General features: G+C 38.2%; 1 protein-coding gene across 2 annotated transcripts in view; it reads right to left on the minus strand.

Annotated features, from left to right (window-relative positions):
- FRYL (FRY like transcription coactivator) overlaps positions 1–21,777 on the minus strand; it is a 139,462-nt gene that overhangs the window by 107,303 nt on the left and 10,382 nt on the right. For both annotated transcript variants that reach the window (XM_080797035.1, XM_080797034.1), the window contains exons 2-8: positions 20,189–20,242; positions 16,922–17,061; positions 15,890–15,986; positions 6,172–6,251; positions 5,647–5,727; positions 3,104–3,272; positions 2,724–2,816 (exon numbers count right to left, since the gene is read on the minus strand). In XM_080797035.1, the coding sequence (XP_080653161.1) occupies positions 2,724–2,816; positions 3,104–3,272; positions 5,647–5,727; positions 6,172–6,251; positions 15,890–15,986; positions 16,922–17,061; positions 20,189–20,242 (714 nt within the window). The remainder of the gene's footprint in view (positions 1–2,723; positions 2,817–3,103; positions 3,273–5,646; positions 5,728–6,171; positions 6,252–15,889; positions 15,987–16,921; positions 17,062–20,188; positions 20,243–21,777) is intronic.

The following is a 21,777-nucleotide window of genomic DNA, read 5'->3' on the forward strand; positions in this document are numbered from 1 at the left end:
AAGAAGACTTCCTCCTGAGGGAGCCTGATGTGGGGCTTGATCCCAGGACCCTGAGATCACGACCTGAGCCAAAGGCAGATGCTTAACCGACTGAGCCACCACCTAGGTGCCCCTCAGCCAACTCATTTTTTGAACAAAAAACTAAGCTACTTAGAAAGAATTGTCTTGGGACGCCTGGGTGGCTCAGTTGGTTAAGCAGCTGCCTTCGGCTCAGGTCATGGTCCCGGCGTCCTGGGATCGAGTCCCACATCGGGTTCCTTGCTCCGCAGGGAGCCTGCTTCTCCCTCTGTCACTCTGTCTGCCTGTGCTCGCTCTCTCTCTCTCTCTCTCTCTCTGACAAATAAATAAATAAAATCTTAAAAAAAAAAAAAAAAAAAGAAAGAATTGTCTTGTCAACAAAAGGTCAGATGGTGATGGAAAAAATGGATAGCATACGTAAAAAAACAAAAACTTAAAACAAAACCAGGTCATACCTCAACCATACACAAAATTAACTCAAAATGAACCCTGACTTAAAATTAAGCCCTAAAAATGAAATACAGGAGAAAACCTTTGCAACCTTGGGTTAGGCAAAGACTCCCTAGCTATGATACAAAAAGCACAATTAATGAAAGAACAAAATGATAGATCAGACTTCATCAAAACTTCCCTTCAAAGAGAGTTAAGAGAACGAAAAGCTAAATCATGGACTAGGAGAAAATATTCACAGAGCATATATCTGATAAAATATCTGCACCTAAAACATATTTTAAAAATGTATTAGGATGCCTGGGTGGCACAGCTGGTTAAGCCTCCAACTCTTGGGGGCACCTGGGTGGCTCAGAGGGTTAAGCCTCTGTCTTCAGCTCAGGTCATGATCTCCGGGTCCTGGGATCGAGCCCCGAATCAGGCTCTCTGCTCAGCAGGGAGCCTGCTTCCCCATCTCTCTCTGCCTGCCTCTCTGCCTACTTGTGATCCCTCGCTCTCTGTCGAATAAAAAAATTAAAAAAAATAAAAAAGCCTCTAACTCTTGGTTTCAGGTCAGGTCATGATCTTGTGAGTTGTGGGATGGAGCCCTGATTTGGGCTTTCTGCTTGTGCATCACTACAATGGCTAAAACTAAAACAACTGACTAAAACGAGGGGTGATGAGGATGTGGAGGAACTAGAACTCACACACAGTTTCTTGGAATGCAAAATGTGTAACAATTTTGGAACATGGTTTGACGATTTCTTTAATAACCAAACATACACCTACCATTCGGACCACCAATTCCACTCCTAGACATTTCCCCCAAAAGAAATAAAAAAAAATTTTTTTTCCCATACACAGAGTTGTGCATAAATGTTCACAGCAGCTTTATCTGTAACAGCCAAATACTGGAAACAACCCAATGTCCAAAAACAGGTGAACACAAAACCAAATCACGGCATAGCTATATAAATGAAATACTACTCAAAAAAGGAAAACCCACTGATATATTCCACAACACAGCTGGAACTCAAATTATGCAGAGTAAAAAGCTTTGTTCTGTAAAATTCCATTGATATAAAATTCTTGGAAAACCAAAACTAATGTAGAGTGATAGAACATCGATAGTTGCACTCACCAAGGTGGGGTGAGTGGAAGGGGGTAATTAAAAAAAAAATAAGGAAACTTTTAGGGTGTGATAGATATGTACATTATCTTTGGGGAGGTGTTGCAGAGGGAGAGGGAGAGAGAGAGTCTTAAGCAGGCTCCATACCCAGTACAGGGCCCAACACGGGGCTCAATCTCAGAACGCTGAGGTCATGACCTGAGTCGAAATCAAGGGTGAGAGCCTTTACCGACTGAGCCACCCAAGCTCCAAATATGTACATTATCTTGATTGTGGTGATGGTTTCACTGGTGCATACAGATGTCAAATCATATACTCTAAGTATGCATAGTTATTGTATGTCAATTTGACCTCAAGTTTAAAAATGAAATAATAATATACATGAGAAGAATATTTACACAGCATATGTAGTATACTGAAAGTGAGTAGCGTATAACATATACAGAACAACTAAGTTGGGTTAGAGGAAAAAATAAAACCCATGGGAAATAAAAAACCTGGCATCTAAGCATTATAAAATCCCTTAATCCTATTTATAGCATGCTGTTACTAGTCACTGCAAAAATTATTTTCAAATAACACACTCCTTTTACACCAAGAAAGGCTTTTATATCTGCTTCCCTAGATGTTAATGCAATCATATTTATAATGACCCTATCTTCTAAATAATTTAGAATATATAGTTCAACAAGTATGATGAATGTCAACCGCAATTACAGAACAGAACATTTAAAATTGAGACAGTCCTGTAAATTCCAAGGTACACGTTACAGTACTTTGAATATGGAGTAACTTCAGAGGCTATTAAAGTGGCCGCCACATTTTAGAAGCAAAGCCATGAGTAAATGCATTGAGCTACTTCAGGCAGCCATGACAGAGAGGCATAACCTAGAGGCTAGGTTGCAGATACTCTGCCCTCCTAACAGTCTCTGAATCTTAAGGGCCTGGGCCCATTCTTTCAATTAAAAGACGAATCAGTGCTCTACTGGCATTTGGCGAATAACTACTCTCCCCGTATCCACATTACATCCCAAGTTTCCACTAATTAGTCTACGAAATTACCAGAAAGTAAGAATATTTCATGTGGCAACTTCTTCAGTGAAAAGGTACTTTTTAACAGATAATATAAAAATTAAAACATACTTACAGCAGCTACAGGGATAAGAATCTCCACAAATAAACCAGCAAGTGCATGTTTTATATCCTTATCTTTCACTTCTAAGAAATACTGAGCACATTCCTTGAGGGGAAAAGAGGTATATATTAGGTTCACAAAAGAGGAAGATTAAAAATTGTTAGGATCATGATAATTTTCTAAGTACTGTCATTTTACCAAAAAGTTAAGGTCAAAACACGCTCAAATAAAACAAGTTAATTCGCACTCGTGACCAATTTAACACTTGTGGTTAGGAATTAATAACAATGTCATTCATTTCTATACATTTTGTTTCTTTTAAAAAGTCCTAAAGAGCAAGAATAACCACTATGAGGCTAATTCTAATCCCTGCAGTGGAAGACGTTTATCACCTGCATGAACTGAAAGGACGCTTCAAAATCTTCTACAGGATACATTTTTACTCGAAAAAATTTCATTCCCATTATTAAGCTGATGATGCTTTGTACCACGTGTGGACTCTGCTCCTTTTGCCGTAGCTCTTTCAACTCTGTCACAAACTTCTTCCTCACAGCCTGAAACCTATAATATACACAAATATATAATAGGATATGAATTTAAAACACAAATATATAATAGGATATGAATTTAAAACACGATATTCAACATGGGAATCTAAAGATATTATACCTAGACATCATCTCTTTTCTTGGCCTTCCTCAAAATTACCAGAAAAGCATAGAGAAAAACACAGTTATTTGTCATTCCAAAACTGCTGTTCATTTATTGTAAAATTAAATGTTCCGTAAGTAGATAAAATAAGATTTCGGGGCAACTGGGTGGCTCAGTGGGTTAAAGCCTCTGCCTTCGGCTCAGGTCATGATCCCAGGGTCCTGGGATTGAGCCCCACATCGGGCTCTCTGCTCAGCAGGGAGCCTGCTTCCCTTCCTCTCTGTCTCTGCCTGCCTCTCTGCCTACTTGTGATCTCTGTCTGTCAAATAAATAAATAAAATCTAAAAAAAAAAAAGATTTCTTTATTCCTATCATAGCATCAGTACAGCTCCATTACCGTTAAATAATAATCATAATAGAAATAAAATCAAATAATCCACCCATAAAACATCCCCCTATCAATCAGAGAGTATCTTTAATGTTTAAGGTTCCTTTTTATAAAATCTGTAATTTGAGGTATACGGAGAACAGATTAGGGACTACACAAATTTGTTCAAAGACATGAACCAAACAATTTTAGACCACCATCACTTAAAATTAATTTCTCCTTACACTGCAGAAAAACTGAAGACAAGGACTGGGAGGACATGGTCTCATAACAAAGTGAGTAAGTAAAAGAATCGAAATGCTTTAAAATATAAGCACCATCCTGGATTCAAATGACCACAACTGTTGAGGTGACCCAGTTTTTTCTCTGCTTACACTACAAAGAGATACATAACAATTTAATAACCAATAATACTTAATTTCCCCCTCTGCAGAATATGAAAGAACTGAAGATTTTACTATTAATGTTACTTGGGGAAACCAGTTCCTGAAAGTAAAAATAATAAATGAGGCATATTTTCTAATCATCACTGACTACATAGGGGAAAAAAATTGTGCATATTAATGAAATATGGATACATGATAGAAAACACTACTTATCCACCTCCATTTGAGTCTTGGGGAAAACAATACCATTTTTCATGAACGTATTCTTTTGCATCTCATAAAGAAAATACAAAGTAGATAAAACCCTTCCCACTGCAATAACACTAGAATCCAAGGGTTTTTCTTTTTTATTAAATTTCTCATAACAATTATTAGTCACTAAAATCAGAGGAACCAAACATTAACAAGAAGTGGACTTGGCTTCTTAGAATTCAGAAAGGTTTTCATCTGATGATTTCAGGACCAAAGACTCTTTAAATGACATCCAAGAAAATCTTCATTGATAACTTTTTACCTCACAAATTTCCCAGTAGCAACAAAGGAAATTCAAATTCCATAGTCTTCAGAGCAACCACGAGATACTAAAGACAAACTTTTTTTTTTTTAAGATTTTATTTATTTATTTGACAGACAGAGATCACAAGCAGGCAGAGAGGCAGGCAGAGAGAGAGGGAAGCAGGTTCCCTGCTGAGCAGAGAGCCCGATGCAGGGCTCGATCCCAGGACCCTGGGATCATGACCTGAGCCTAAGGCAGAGGCTTTAACCCACCGAGCCACCCAGGCGCCCCAAAAGACAAACTTTTTTACTGTTTACTGTAATGATGGTTCAAGGCAGTTCAACGAGTATAACTCCTAATGAACAACACCTTTACGGAGGAATCTACTATCTCCTTTTTCTTTCTTGGTATCTCTTCTATCTATCCAAAACACTATTTGGTGCTAAAACAAATACGATTAATTAGGAGGAAGACACTGCACTCAGAAATGGAAGTACTCAATAGAAAGCATTAAAAGTCATTATTGGGTGCCTGGGTGGCTCAGATGTTTAAGCACCTGCCTTCGGCTCAGGTCATGATCCTGGGGTCCTGGGATCAAGTCCCACATCAGGCTCCCTGCTCGGTGGGGAGCCTGCTTCCCCCTCTCTGCCTGCCTCTCTGCCTACTTGTGATCTCTGTCTGTCAAATAAATAAATAAACATCTTTACAAAATAACTACAAAAAAAAATAGATCTAAAACTGTATCTATTATACTAGTAAGGAAGCATTCCTTTTTTTTTTTTTTTAAAGATTTTATTTATTTATTTGAGAGAGAGAGAACACGAGAGGGGAGAAGGTCAGAGGGAGAAGCAGACTCCCTGCAGAGGTGGGAGCCCGATGTGGACTCGATCCCTGGACTCCGGGATCATGACCTGAGCCGAAGGCAGATGCTTAACCGACTGAGCCACCCCTAGGTGCCCCAAGTAAGGAAGCATTCTAAAACACAAACTGAAATCAGTGGTTTATAACACTTACTTTGATTGGGCAAGAACCCCTGTCACCTCTGCATATAAATCGGCGATAATATGCACATTCCCAGTGTTGGTTCCTGAATATCTACAACAACAAGAGAACAAATGTATTATCAAATTTTTCTATAAACTCTCCCTAATAAATTTGAAAAGCTCTCGTCAGGGTGTTATACAGTATTTTTTTCCCCTCTCTAAACATTCATCGATAGGATAATAAAAACCACATGAATTTTCTTCTATCTGGATTTTACTTTGTCATGAAATTCAACCTTCGACTTCTTATAAATCCAATCAACAGTTTTAAGAATTTTTTAAATAATACCTTTCCTAGGGGGACACAGCCTAAAAACAAAACAAAACACCTTTCTTGTAAGCATTTGGTGTGGATTCAAAAAAGAAGGAAGGAAGGAAGGGAAGGAAAATGCTTTGAACTCTAAAAACAAATGATCATGAGAGTTCGAATCACACTTACATGATCCAAACGTGGCCTGCAGAGAAAAGCATCGACCCAAGCTAGCATTTTACTTACCCTTCCTTATGTTTAAAGTGCTTGAAGGCTAAGTTTAGAACTTCGTGAACTAAGGGATCGGGTACAGGATGAACAGGGATCTGGAACAAAACAAATTGTCAAGTCGGCAAGAGCTAAGTGGGTTACAAATCTTTTCGGAGTGTTCTCCACATTCCAACTAATTAAATCAATCACCAGTTTTCATTTCTACGATAGGATCTATTACTAATTAGTCAATCTTCCCTTTTTCTAAGGATGTTATTATTTTCCCTGAGAATTCAGTTACCCATCTAATTTAATAAGCTCTAAATTTAAGAATGTTAGCTTCATAATCAAAATTCCTTGAATTACAGCCCATAAAGGGGAACAAGGAGGCATGATTGCTGATGTGACTATAATTATCACTGCCCAGAAATTACGAAGACACCCACACGTACCTCTCTGCAACATGTACAGAAAGGCAACCTCTAGCTGAGCCAGCCACACATTCCATTAGTCTGATTTTCTATCATAAACAGCAGCCAAAACGACACCAACTTTCTCAACAATTTAAAACTATTTGTGGCCTTATTCGTATTAGAAATTTGTCATTTAAATATCTTTGTTTTGCTTGGTTCTTTAAAAGTTATATGCTACTTCCTAATACATGAAACAAACCAAAATATTTAAACCAGGAAGTAAAATCCCTGCCTCATCCCCCTTTTGTAATCACTACTAACAGCTTGGTGTATATCCTTTCAGATTCTTTCCTATACACACCCATACATACAAACCTTAGGTTTCTTAACAAAATGATGCATCTTTCCATGTCAGTACTTAGAGTTCCTCCTTTCTTCTCAATGGCCATATACTACTCAGTGTATTATAATTTATTTAATAAGCTTTCTATTGCTGAACATTTCATTCCGATTTTCAATAATCAATATACATAATGTTATACAATAAACATCCTGTACATTTAATGTTAAATACTTGTATAATTCCACGTGAAAGAGTCCAAAAGGAGGAACTAATAGATCAAAGATTACACAAGTCACCACTGATATATATTCAAGTTCTATACATGTGTGGGTCTGTTTTTGAACTCACTGTTCTATCAGTTTTTATATGTTGGTACTAAAATCATAGTCTTCATTATTAGACTTTATGAATAAGTTCTGATGTCTGGTACTAAAAGTCCCCCTTATTTTTCTTCAGAGAGAGCTTAGCCATTTTTCGCCCACTGTTCCTCCATATTCAACTTAGAGTAACCCTTCAAAGTTACAGAAAAACTGTCAGGATTTTTATTGGAGTTGCAGTCAATCCACAGATCAATTTGGGGCTAACTGTATTCTTCTACATTCTCATGGAGTATCTCTTCACTTCTTTAAAGGTTTTTAGCTAGGCTTTATAATTTTCTGTTTTTGTCCTTGGGTGGGCTTATTCCTAATAAGTATGAAGAGATGCTTGATTTAATTAGTAATAAGGAGAATGAACATACATAAGGTATCATTTTACACCCACTCAGTGGGGAAAAGTCTGACAATACCAAATAGTAGAGATAACATAAATAAATGAGGTTTTACAGACATTGCTGGTGTTAAGTTCAAATCCATTTTTTACACAGCCCACAAGCTAGTGAAGCTGATCAAAGTATGCCACCACAAAATATGGCACTTTGGCATGAGAATCATTTTGAGCTGAAGGCAACTGCACTTTCCAGGGGCAGGAAAAGCTCTCCAGCCTCCCCCTTTCTGCCTAAAAGCAGTCTCCCCTCCTCTTTCCCATACCAAGAAAACAACCATTATCATCAGAAACAGAAAGCTGACAATGAGATAGGACTGCACAAACTTACTAAACAGCCCTTACCGTCCATGAGTTCCCCCATATATTTTCTTTCCCCCAATTTACCACCTCTAGAAGCCCAGACACTTTTCCTTTGTTTTGTCACTCATAATGTGTTGCTCTCTGTTAAATTTTAGGGTCTAACCGTTCTTTATGTCTTCAACTTCTTTCCCATGAAGACCTCCATATGCGTTGGTAATACACTTTTCCTCCTGTTCGTGTGATGGTTGTCAATTTAATTTGCAGGGCTCCAGGAATGAACTTAAGAGGGTGGAGCTCCACTACACTAGCAATTATAGGCCTAAGAAAACCTAAGAAAGTGTGTATAGCTGCACACTTCATGGATTAATCCTAGCAACATAATGTTGAGTGAAAAAGTAAGTCCCAGAGGACAACATATAGTATGATACGTTCTTTAAGAAAATCCAAAGCAAGGAAAACTTATTATTCAAACATATATGAAAAATCTTTAAAAGAGAATAATTAACGTAAAGATCAATGTAATGGTACGAGGGTAGCCAGGGAGTGAACTAGAAGAGATTCATATTATTAGGCTTAAGCTATAGGTATTTGGGGGCCCACAGGTAATCATTATATTGTAAACAAATACAAAGGCAGCCACACAGAGACCAACGACAACAGTGTATCTTGAACCAAGATCATGATTTCTCCCATTCTGTGGCCCTGAAGTCCAATTAAAACAAAATAAAACAAAACACACAGAAATTCCACACTTCCTTAAAAAATTTTAACTATATATATTAGAGAAAAATTCATCAACAGGATAAAATCATAATAGAGATTTTAATTTATCAAGAAAGCCACAAACTAGCCTGGGGTAAAGAACAGCAGGGAACACTAATTATTCAGAGATGGTCAGAGAATGTTTCGTGAGGGTTAAAGGAGACATTTTAATTTAAAATAAAGATAATTTATTTTATTTTTTTTTAAAGATTTTATTATTTATTTGACAGACAGAGATCACAAGTAGGCAGAGAGACAGGCAGAGAGAGAAAGGAGGAAGCAGGCTCCCCGCGGAGCAGCAAGCCCAATGTAGGGCTTGATCCCAGGACCCTAAGATCATGACCTGAGCCGAAGGCAGAGGCTTTAACCCACTGAGCCACCCAGTCACTCCAGGATAATTTATTTTTTACAAAGGTAAATCAGGAGTCTATCAGGAGGGAGCTGAATTTAGTCCTAAATAATGATTGGGAGCTAGTTCAAACCTAGTAAATAGGAGAGAGGCATTAGAAACAGTAACCATGATTACACTGCAATGAGGGACAAGAGATATAAGAAAATCCAGTCAGTAACTATTCATTGCCATTTATTCAGCTCAATGAGAATACGGGCACTATTTTTTTAAAGTGCTGTCCAAGCAGAGGGAGGCATGCAGCTATGAGAGGCTGGAAAGGCTCATGGTGAACTTTTAACTCCAGGACGGAAGGCTACAGCTTTATCTTGGCTAAGCAGATTGATAATTTGTTGTTGACGGAAGAGGATCAGAGAGAGCGTTTGTCTCAGATTTCCTAGAAATTGGGACCATCCTAAAGGCCTGTACCTGGAATCCAGTTTGAAAAAAATGTGCTCCATCGCAAAATCAAAGAGGGTTAAGTGAGGAAGCAGCTGTAACCCAAACTCTACCTTTCTTAGCTCTCAATGAACCTTTAAAAGTAGTAGCCTGACGACAGAGGAAAGATGTTTATTCACCTGTTTGTAGAAGCTGAGATTTGAAAATCCCGTGTTAATAAATTGCACCAAAACTGAATTTATTCTACAGAATTCAGACTCTACAAGAATAATCTTAACCTTCGTCCCACATTGGAAGATGAAATTTTAAAGCCAGAATTTCTTTAGCAATTAGCAATACTTAACTAGGAATTTTATGACTGACTATATAAATTATAAAAAATGTTTCAGGTGCTCCTGGGTGGCTCAGTCGGTTAAGCAACTGTTTTTGGCTGAGATCATGATCCCAGGATCCCAGGATCGAGCCCCACATCAGGCTCCCTGCCTTCTCCCTCTCCCCCTGGCTCCTTCTCTTTCTCAAATAAATAAGCAAAATCTTAAAAACAAACAAATAAACAACAACAACAACAAAACAACCTTTCCAGGGACACCTGGTTGGCTCAGTTGGTTAAGCGTCTGCTTTCAGCTCAGGTCATGACCCCAGGGTTCATGACCCCACACTGGGCTCCTTGCTCTTCGGAGAGCCTGCTTCTCCCTCTGCCTGCCTCTCTCCCTGCTTGTGTGCTCTCTCTCTTTCTGACAAATAAATAAAATCTTAAAAAAAAAATTTAAAAAAGCTTTTCAATCTTTCATAGGCAGACACTTCCTTATAGAATTATAACAATCATGTTTGTTGATATAGGAATTTCAGAAGAGTAGCCGATCAATCAAGTAGATGCATTACAATCTTTTACTTGGTACCCTGAATACCTCTTTAGGACAATACTATTCTCTTATATTAAGAAGAAACTCAGAACAGTATACCCCAAGTGTTCCTTTTATACACACCAAGCTGATAAATTTATTGTAAATAAACTATAATCAAATCTTTATAAATAAAAACTTTTTCTTCGCTACCATGATAGAAGTGTAGAAAGACCGTGGATTTTGGCTTAGTTTAATCAAGCCACAGCTTCTCTTTTTACTAGTTATATAACCTTGAGCAAGTTTCCACTTTCCCACCTATAAAACAGACAACAGACTGGAACCCTAAAATCACTGGTCCTGAGAGAATGAAAAACCGAGCATAATACATTTGGACATTGATTCTTATCCTCTCCCCTTTTCCATCTTTTTCTAAAAGGGACTAGGCCAAAATTCTTATCTCCTGAGAAAGCAGGCCACACAAAGGGGCTACAACATAAGGATGGAGATACCGAGGGGAAAGCCTGGTAGGGAAAATGGCAGGAAACTAGGGCCCATTCGAGAAGCAAGGAGGCAGATGTCGTCTCCCAGCCTGATCTTCCCTCAACTGGGCCCATAAATAGGCCCGAAGGTAACAAAAACAGTTACTATCATCAAGGCTGCTGTCCCACGCATTGGGTCAGCCCTGTGGCTACCCACTGATGGTTAAAACGGAGCAGACACCTACCACCAGTGGATGACAAACTTCAGTCGGGAAGAGGCTGTACCGGGATCAAGCATTCTGACTTCTAGAACCTATTCCAGAATTCATGGCGCTAATCATACAGGCCGGGCCCCAGATACCTCACTGACCTTGCAATAACATAACACTGCATTTTATGTGATTTAATTTTTATACTCCATTTGCTGTTCTGTGCTGTGGTTTTACAATATGGATTTCCTCGCAGGGATGTTCAGTGTGGTCTAGGCCAGAGATATGAAATACAGCTTAACTTCAACCTGCAATTTCTCCTAAACCGTCTTATCTGGTCCAGCGATGTCTGATGTCTAACAATGACAGCTAGGGACACTGCTTAGTCATGCTATACACTCTTAAGTTATTCCCCTCCTATGGCCACCATCAACACTTGGTATGTGTCTGTGTGTCAGGCATTAGATAGGCATTTTTGTAAATATTACTTGTAACACTTAGTCTTACAAGGTAGATACTGGTTCCCTATTTTACAGATGAGGGAACTAAAGTTCAGAAGCTGATGTGTACTTCTCTAGAAAATACTGCACGCCCAGTTTCTGCCATATAAAAATGCATTTGATAAAGGCAAAAGAAATCAAAGCCTTCAATTTTATCATATTGTAGCCAGAAATAGAAGTGAAAGAAGAAATAGGCCTTACCTAATTTTAAGAACGAACAAGATCAGGATGCACAGACATTCTCAAAATCCCTATTTCTCCCCTTATTTTCAAGAATAATAATAACAGCAATAATAATAAAAACATTCTCAAACTGAATCTCAAAAAAAAAGGCAACAGCGGTGGGGGGCAGGGTGCAGAACCCCTTTTCAGCATACAGAGGAAGAGGTCTACTTGCATGGAGTAATATTCCCACCCATACTGTCAAGACTTCTTCAGGTCTTGTCATTTGTGATTAGAAGCAGCACTAATTCTTCTTCAACATTCCAGAAGGATATATATCTGGCAGAATCTTAACACCCAGGGGCGCCTGGCTGACTTCAGAGGAAGCATGGGACTCTGGACCTCAGGGTCATGCATTCCAGCCCCCACGTTGCATACAAAGATTGGTTACAAAACTTTAAAAAACTTAAAAAAAAAAAAAAAAGATTACCCGAGTTTTATTCCAAGGCCCTTCCCACCACCACCTCCCAAACTTTAATGCTTTTATCACATCATGAAAGTGAAAAATAACAAAATCAGGTTACGATAGGGACACTGCGGAGTCAATGAGGCTCATTCATTCCCTAAAGGACCAGCTTTCAGTGCCAAGGGGAAGGAATGCATTTAACCTCAGAAAAATCACAAATAACCTCACAGCCTTCAGGGAACTCATCCACATCAAAAATGCACATGTGAAATCTGAACATACTAAGGATGTACTCCACCTTCTAATACTTCGCAACAGCACAAATAAAACTAAGCCAAGAGCTGGAGATGGTTTACAAACCAAGTTTCCCAATCTTGTTTATTTCAATGAGTAAATGTCTGACTAAAATTTCATATGGAAAGAAAATCGCTTCAAACTTTCTAAATGTTGATGTTGCTGTTTAGACATGTTTTTACTATGAATTTGAAAGCTTTTGGTATTGACATGCTAAAATTTGTAGTTGGCCATAAGCCCAAAATTATGTTTGACTTTCTTGAAAAAATAAAATTACGTCCTCTATCATCTTGAATTAATTTTGTTCCCATAGTGAATCATACTCATTTCATCATATTTACATTAACTCAATTCTTTCTCTAATTTTTGATTAAAACTTTAATTTCCCTAGATGCTGCCTATTTCACCTAATTTTGTATCACTGATTTTACCAATATTCTTATTATTAATGGCCGAAAACTTGGAATAAAAAAGTGAACTAACTTTATAATCATCAGCAAGTCACTAAATTAAGAACATTTCTTCATCTGCAAAATGAAAATAACAGATACACTGACAGAGCCCTTTCCATGTCCCAGGCATTACTGTATTTAACGCTCACGCTTCTACAAAAATGATATTATCATCCTTCTTTTACAGAGGGGGGGAAAAGGTAGTGGATAATAACTCATCCAAGTTACGCAGCAAGAAAATGACAGAGCTGGAATGAAAGCACTTGTCCTGGCTGTTTCCTAGTTTTATTACAATGACCGGCTGATACAAAGGATATAGAGCCTTTACGCATCGTGAAGAGTTCTAAACACGCATGAAGACACAACAGACTATTCAAGAAACAAAAAAATTTATAATATAGGATGTCAAGGACTAACCCGTAAAGAATATTTACTCCTCTTTATGACTGGCCCAACCAAGTATCAATACTTCAGTACTCCTGGGACCGTCTGTCTCATCAAAATAAAACTGAGTCACGTTTTAATATGTGTCTCTTATGGGGGGCAAAAGTAAAAGTCCTATTAAATTCAAGATATATGACACTGATTAGTCTCCAGATCTATTAAACCCTACATCACTTTGACACGGTAGAAAATTGGGTTAGTTCGTCATGATACTTCAAAAAGTTCTATTGATTTTTATTTCATTTTCTGTTTTATTAGTTTCGAAGAAGCTAAAAAGACTTCCCTTTTACTGGGGAAAAGAAAAAAAAACTATGTATGATTTTTAATAAATAAAGTATCTCACTGTTCTTTGTGACAGATTTTATTCTTTCATGGGTGCATCTGAGTGAAAGTATGAGGATAATGGTAAAGGAGAGAAAACAGTAGAAAGGCTGCTATAGATTGGAACAATATGGTGGCAGAACCAAAAAACAGAGATTAGCTATTAAAGCTGTTGTAGGGACACCTGGGTGGCTGCCTTTGACTCAGGTCATGATCCCAGGGTCTGGGGATCCAGTCCCACATCGGGCTCCCTGCTCAGCGGGGAGCCTGTTCTCTGTTTGCCTGCCACCCCCCCCCCCCCGCTTGTGTTTGCTCTCTCTCCAATTCTCTGACAAATAAATAAATAAAATCTTTTTTTTTTAAAAAAAAGGAGCTATTCTTTTTTCCCCACACTTTGAGTCCATGTGCACCATGGATCTGAAGGGATTTTGTGGAATGGACTTAAAAAAATGGGCCCAATGAAAGTTTATGAATCCTATGGTTTTCTCCACCAGAAGAGCTATCTGCATTATTTTTTAAGAGGAAGAGGAAGGAAGGAGGATGAAGACCAAGAGAATGGGGAAGGGGAGAGGGCGGGTGAGAGGAAGGGGACAGGATAGAGAAAACTTACATAGGGTTATTGGTGCAGAGAAGCTCTGAAGCTGCAATGAGGGGCAACTTTCAGAGGAGACACTGATTGGCAAGTGAAAGAATGCCTTGGGAAGCAAAGGAGAAAAGGTACCATGGAGCCAGATCAGAGACGGGCCTGAATGTCTAAGGGAATTTACAATTTCTCCAGCTCAAAGAAGAAACCCTGGATTATTTAACTAGGCAATGCAAACTGTTGGTTACCAAATCACTCACATGACCTACATCAGCACACAAGATGCCAGAGGTCAACCACAATGAGTCCTAGGCAAAGTCCAGTCATGGTCAATGACGGCTCTGGTCCTAAGCTCTTCTACCCCGAATTACGCTGGCCTCAGGGTCTTAGGATCCCAGCAAAACTGAGATCACAGAAAGCAAACCTGGCTTATTAGCACAACTCCCACAGCAAATTTCTTTCCTACACCTACAGAAAGACCTTTAGGAAAGGTACAAATTAATTAAAATGGTTTTTACCACCGATTAATGCACTTATCTGCTTTTCATATTTCAAATTTTTATTTGTGAATTTCAGCTATTCAGATTTCAATGATTTTTCACATACATTATAAAAACAAAGGTAAAGTGTAAAAAAAAATAATTCAAATAATTTTATATTGCTTCCATCAAAAAAATTGGCTGTCAATTAACTTCTATATCTAACATTTGCTGTTTACTTTCATAGTATATATTCTATTTCATTTTGTATAATAAAAACAAAATTCCTGTCCAAATATGTCATATGCAAAATGTGATTTTTTTTTCTTTTAGGTTTCCTAACTTTTTCAAACATTACAATGTACATGGCTGGAAATATATGGCTTGATTTTGAATGATATAGAGCTTTTTAAAGACTACAAACAAAGAAACAAAAAATACTTTCACGTATTTGAACAAAGTAGTTGATTTTAGTAAATAAAAAAACAAAAACTGACCAAAAAAAAAAAAAAACCCACTTTCAAAATCAGTACAAGTACTTAGATGTATTTAAAGGTATACCTGTACTGACTTTGAGTAGTACAAATACACAGGATACCAGACATCAGATGTCACATTCACAAGCACAGTGTGAACACAATGCCAGCATCCTAACAGACACTGAATAGACATGAAACATTTATTATCCTGAGGGGTTTTCACTTGTCCAAAAAGCACTTGCACTTGACAATTCGGTATTCCCCAGGTCAACACGTCCCTATCCCTTAACTGTAACTGTACGATGATTACACGTTGGAACACAGGCTTGATCACTTCAGAAGAGAAATTCTTTGAAACTGGACTGAAGCTGATGGATGACAGGCAGACTGTATTCACAGCTAAAAGCCCGTATGTAACCCAATTTCTATTCATCTCAATTTTGCTAACAAGATCTCCTATCTTAAACAGCATTTTGTAAAGGTAAAAAGAATAGGAAGTGATAGGTATGGGCCACGAAAGCCCAGGGCAACGGAAAGACGTGTAATTATATTGTAGAAATCTAGTTAACGTGGGCCAGAATTTTAGACATAACACCCTAAATAAGGTAAATGAAACGTGAAGGCAAAATAAGAATAAGGAACACAAACTCTGCAGAAAGAAAGCTTCTTACCTGCTTTAGAACTTCAACTAAAACTAAACAAAAAATGAAATCTACTGCTAAGTCTCTCCTTTCAAGAAGATAATCTCTTTCACGTTGCTGTTCATCCCTGTAACAAGAACCCCAAATTAGGATTGCATTTAAGACCATACATTTTAAAATAGCTATTGGTTAACAGTTTGGTTATTTACTGAGCTCCTCGTATGTATGGTGCCCTATGGCAACTGACAGTTCAAGTTGTTTTTAAATACCCAACGTCTGTACACTCTCATTTTCTTTCTCGTGTTGGGTATTTTGTACAGTATTGATAAACATGTCGCTACTGTATCTGTCAGAAATTAAACCCATTCTAAAGGAATCAGTTAAGGAAAATAAATTTTATTTAGAAAATCTAACATTACTCCATATTGATTAGGATTTTTTTAAAATTAAGAACTGAAACAAAAATAAAAACTTTTCTGATGAAAATACAGTGCCGGGAAACTTTCTGTGTATCTAATGTGAAAAATCACAGGTGGCATCAACTAAAACCCAATTCCAAACTACAGATCATCTCTTGAACCCAGATGGATGTTTTATGCAATGCCAACACCTCCCTGGCAAATTTGAAGGAGGGGAAGAGAAATTCGGGGATTTGAGCAACAGGGAGAGTCTCACGGTATCATAATATAGGGTTTGGCAGTCCTCCTGTATCACAGCAATTGCTTCCCATCACAAGCCATATGAACTGGACCCTCTTTGAATATTTTAACTTCTTCTAGAACCATTAAAGCTCCTCACTGAACTACTGAAATGGCGCTCCTAAAATTCATTTGACTATCCCAGTGATCGGTACCATGGAGTTCCATCGACCTTAACTGGTACCTTCCCTTGATTTACACCTAAGTATGGACTATGCTCCTTTCACTATCAGTTTCATAACAAAAATAGTCAATGTTTTTGCTCAGAAATCAAACAATACCAGTCTTTGGTTGAGAACACTAATGCCCCTGTCATTGAAAGCGTTTCAATTCTAGGTAGAGGAGTGGAAAATGAGCCCCTTACCCCTTAGACTTTGTGCTGGATCGAGGCCTGTACTCGTAGGATTCATCTTCAGTTCCATTCTGGCGTCTGTACCAGTCAAACAAGGTGCGAAGTAAGGAAGGGAGACAGTGCTCTGCTACTGAGCTCATAGAGCTTATCAACTGAAAACACAAGATACCACCAGAAGTTAAAATACATCAAGGTGCCATACTGCTAACTTTATTAGCCATCATTTGGAAATGACCGATATTTCTAAGATGAACAGAGTAATTCAAATGCAATAAACATGTTTTGTTTTGTTTTTTTAAAGATTTTATTTATTTGTTTGACAGACAGAGATCACAAGTAGGCAGAGAGGGCGGCAGAAAGGGGGGGGGAGCAGGCTCCCTGCTGAGCAGAGAGCCCGATGCGGGGCTCGATCCCAGGACCCTGGGATCATGACCTGGGCCGAAGACAGAGGCTTTAACCGAGCCACCCAGGCATCCCAATAAATGTGTTTTAAAATAAAAATAAGAATTAGGGGTTTATCCAAGTAACAAAGTGGGCTAAGTTGTCCACCTTTTTCCTGCCTCTATATACTACTCACGTGTGTAAAAACATGACCCTTAGTAACATCTCTGGTTATACAGAAGGATACCTGTGGGGGAAGTGGTATGCGTATCATGAGAAAACCACACCTGCCTCCTTCCCCCGGCCAGTTCCTCCTCCATGCTCATGTGAACAAAAGGTTGGAAATATTGCCGCTAGAATGAATGAAGAGATGAGGAATGGAGAAGACTGTGTTATGTTAGAAGTGTATGAGAGTAAACTTTGTGTCACTCTACTGCAGAATGGAGAGTTATAACTGCATTATTAATTTGTGACACCCACACATGAATGTATTGGAAACGTGCTGCAACAAGCTTTTAAAGCTTAGGATATGTAAGAGGACAGCGTAAAGATAAACGTGGTGGGATGAACAAATGCTGTTCAATTTGAGGCATCCCGGAAACCATCTGAATTCTAGGTAAATGCCAGATTCATTTCATGAATGAAATGAATCTGCAGTGGCAGTAAGAAGCACACCAGTTATCATTAGCAAGCAGTCCCTAAGGTCACTCTTCATCTGAAGGATCTCAAGCAAAAAATCGCTCTGGATAGGAATTTCCATATCTGATGCAACTCACTGCTCATAAAATTAATACTTCAAAGTATACAGTCAAACATGCTTTATTTTGTTTTTCTTATCTAAAAAATGACGGGTTGCAGGAATATTCAAGGTCTTGTTCAGGTCCAGGACTACAGAAAGTGTCAGTTAATGAAGATAGATCGGTACCACCAGGAATTAAACCTTTAATTTTCCTAATTCATATAACTTCAAAATGTACTTCATCCAAGGAAATAGAAAAGAATAAAACAGTTTATTTGATTGTATAAGCTCTTCTTCTCTTTTTCATTATCTCTGCCTTCTTCTAGTCATACTTTTATTTATAATTAACCATAATTTGACAGGTAATGGTTTCTAATATAGAAAATTAAAGTAAAAACAAGATTCTAATTTTATTTAACTAATTTTTCGTATTTGTATTTTATAAACAATAAAAAAGATCACTCAAAGCAAATCCTTTTAATATCTAAAGAAGGAACAATAAAATACCATCTACTATTTTAAGTATATATGAAAACAGTTTCTCCCACACCTGGCTTTTTATTGTGGGGGGGGGGAACCAAAATTGAACTATGGGGCACAACCATTTAAAGTTTTATTAAAAGTTTACATTAAAAAATGGAAATATTCCTTAAAATACTTTAATAGAATTTTAAATTCTGACTATACATTTATTCATTAGTGGATTTAAGATCTAAATAATCTAAATATCTTTAAAATAATATATTAGTAACAGATAAATAAAATTAATTATTGTAATAATTAGAACCTTTTGTAGTAACACTGAGATTTGGTGAGCATTATATAAAGTGATCATAACGTTACTTTAACAGAAACTAGGCTTCCTATTTATGGTTTCTTCTTAGGTCAATGGCTACTCACTAAGTGGCGTATCCTTCAGAATCCCCCAGGGATCTACTGTAAAATACGGGTGCTGGAGCCCTGCTCTTGGTAACTCTGATTCAGAACTGGGCTAGAGTCCAGAAACACAATATGCTGTAAAGTCTCTACCCAGCTAATTGTAGCCAGTCATCTTTATCTAGTCAATGAGATGAACATGAACATAAATTTCTGTTTCCTAGATACATAATTATGAGAAAAGTACTACAGGAATACTAGAAACAAACAGCTAATCTGGGTTATTGGTTTTTGCAAACAATATATATCAAAATAATTCTTGAATGAACATAATTATGACAAAAATAACAATTGATCAAACATTTAATCTCAGCAAGAGGAAAGAATTAACATCCTAGGAATACTGCACTCAATTTTAGATATTAATGTTCTATTTTAAGGTTCTGATAGCCCCAAAGAGACAAAACCAAAACATTAAAAGGTAAAATATTATGGGGCGCCTGGGTGACTCAGTAGGTTAAGTGTCTGACTCTTGATTTTGGCTCAGGTCATGATCCAGGGCTATGACACAGAGCTCCATATCGGGCTCCACACTGGGCATGGAACCTGCTTAAGATTCTCTTTCTCCCTCTGCCCCTTACCCACCCCCTTCTCTCCCTCTCTTAAAAAAAAAAAAAAGAGGTAAAATATTATTATGTAAAAATTTTATGAATTGGTACACAAGGAAAGATTGAGGTATGTAACGGGAAACATTTTAAGAAAATTTCAAAGGACACAGTAAAGAGATTATCAATGAAAGTAAAAAGTTTTCAGATGCTAAATGATAGAAACTGGGGTGCCTGGGTGGCTCAGTCAATTAAGCATCTGCCTTCAGCTCAGGTCATAATCCCAGGGTTTTGTGATCAAGTCCTACATCAGGCTCCCTGTTCAGTAGGGGGCTTCCTTCTCCCTCTCCCTCTCCTACGCTCCCTGCTTACACACTCTCTCTCTCTCTCTCTCTGTATCAAATAAATAAATAAATAAAATGTTAAAATAGTAAATAAATAAATGACAGAAACCAATCAAGTTCACAGATCATTCCATGAACTATAAAGGTCATAGTTCATAACTCCTTCTATTTGTTAAAAAACAAACTACCAATTTCAGACTGAATCTAATGTGTAATGATATAAAGGTTCACTAAACAAAATAAAACAATTTCTTAATATTGGATATATTTGGACCAGACTGTTAGAATAAACATTTTCCTTTGGAGAAAAAATATCCCCCCAAAATTGGCATACCTGGTCAAACTGAAGATCTTCACCTCTTTGAAGAGATCTAGACAATGGCTTCTCCTATGGTTTAAGGAAAAAAAAAAAAAAGCATATATACAAAATATTAGAAATCTTATATATGAAAAGCAGATTCATGAGTTGGTTTTGTTTTTGTTTTCATTTGTAATTAGATTTATTTTAAACAAAGGTAAGACTCCCTCCCTCTCTCTCTCTCTCTCACACACACACACGCGCGCGCGCACTACTAAATACACAGACTACCTTTAAAAAAAAAAGAAAGAAATATGTGTTTGCACATGGGGAAATAAATTGGACAGTTAGAATAAAGGGAGGGTTGGGGGCTCGGGATGGAAAGTTTTTACTACATAGATTTTTGTACCATTTGAAATTGCATATCACAGAAGCCAAGGGAAAAGAGTACTACATAAAGAAAGAGCGAGGGTACTGACAGTGAAACATGATACTTTCATGAGGTGACCTTTCAGTATAGTTGCTTCCTATTAATATAATCTTCCAATTTAGTGTTGTGTCTTCCTTCAGCACACAACAGTACTGGAATTTTTTTTTTTAACTTTCCATTTGTTCTGTTCATTTATTTGCTGAAAAAACACATACTGAGTTCCTACTGTGAGCAAGCAACATCTGTGACCCAAAGAGGGCTCAGAGGACTCACTGTGGAAAGCTTAGACCCTTTACCCTTCAACCAGTGGGCCTGGGGGACGTAACTGATAGTAAACTCTCCCCACCCTCTCGCCTGCATGCGCACTCTTCTTTGCTTGTATGAAGAAATGACTCAAAAGAGGTCAGTCCAGATCACTGTCTAAAGTTAGTATAGACCGAGTGTCATGGTGGGGCACCTAGGTGGATCAGTCAGTTAAACACCCCACTCTTGATTTTGGCTCAGGTCATGATCTCGGGGTCATGAGCTTCAGCCTCACATCAGGATTCTCTCTCTCCCCTCACTCTCTCCCTCTCTGGAGGGATGGAAGGATGGATAGAAGGAAGGAAGGAAGGAAGGAAGGAAGGAAGGAAGGAAGGAAGGATGGATGACACTGGGACATAAAGGGGCCTCCACCCAGTAGAAAACAAAGGAGTGAAGGAATGGGCTGTGATACTATGCTGCAATGGGTTGAGAGGAAGAGGGAGCTAAGTAAATCCTAGACAGACAGAAATTTTGATGGACACTGGATACTGTGATGGTTAATTTTATGTTACAGGGTACCCCGCGAGAGCATTTTCTGGGTTTGCCTGTGAGGATATTTTGGGATGAGATTAACATTTGAACTGGTGAACTGAGTCAAGCAAGTAGACTGAGACTCCCTTATGTGGGTGGACTTCAGCCAACAGGATGAAAGCCCGAGGTGAGCCAAAATGGCGACCCTTCCTGGAGTAAGATGGACTCCTCCTGTCTGACTACACTGAGCTGGAGCATCAGGCTAGCCCAACCGTACCACTTTTCCCATATCGAACTGAAACAGGAGCTCTTCTTGGACCGGCTTTCAGGCTGGAGCTCACACCACCTGCTCTCCTGGGTCCCCCGCCTGCCCACTACAGACCTGGGGACTTCTCAGCCTCCAGGATCATGTGAGCCAATG

This window comes from Martes martes, assembly GCF_963455335.1.
Source record: "Martes martes genome assembly, chromosome: 2".
NCBI lineage: Eukaryota > Metazoa > Chordata > Mammalia > Carnivora > Mustelidae > Martes > Martes martes.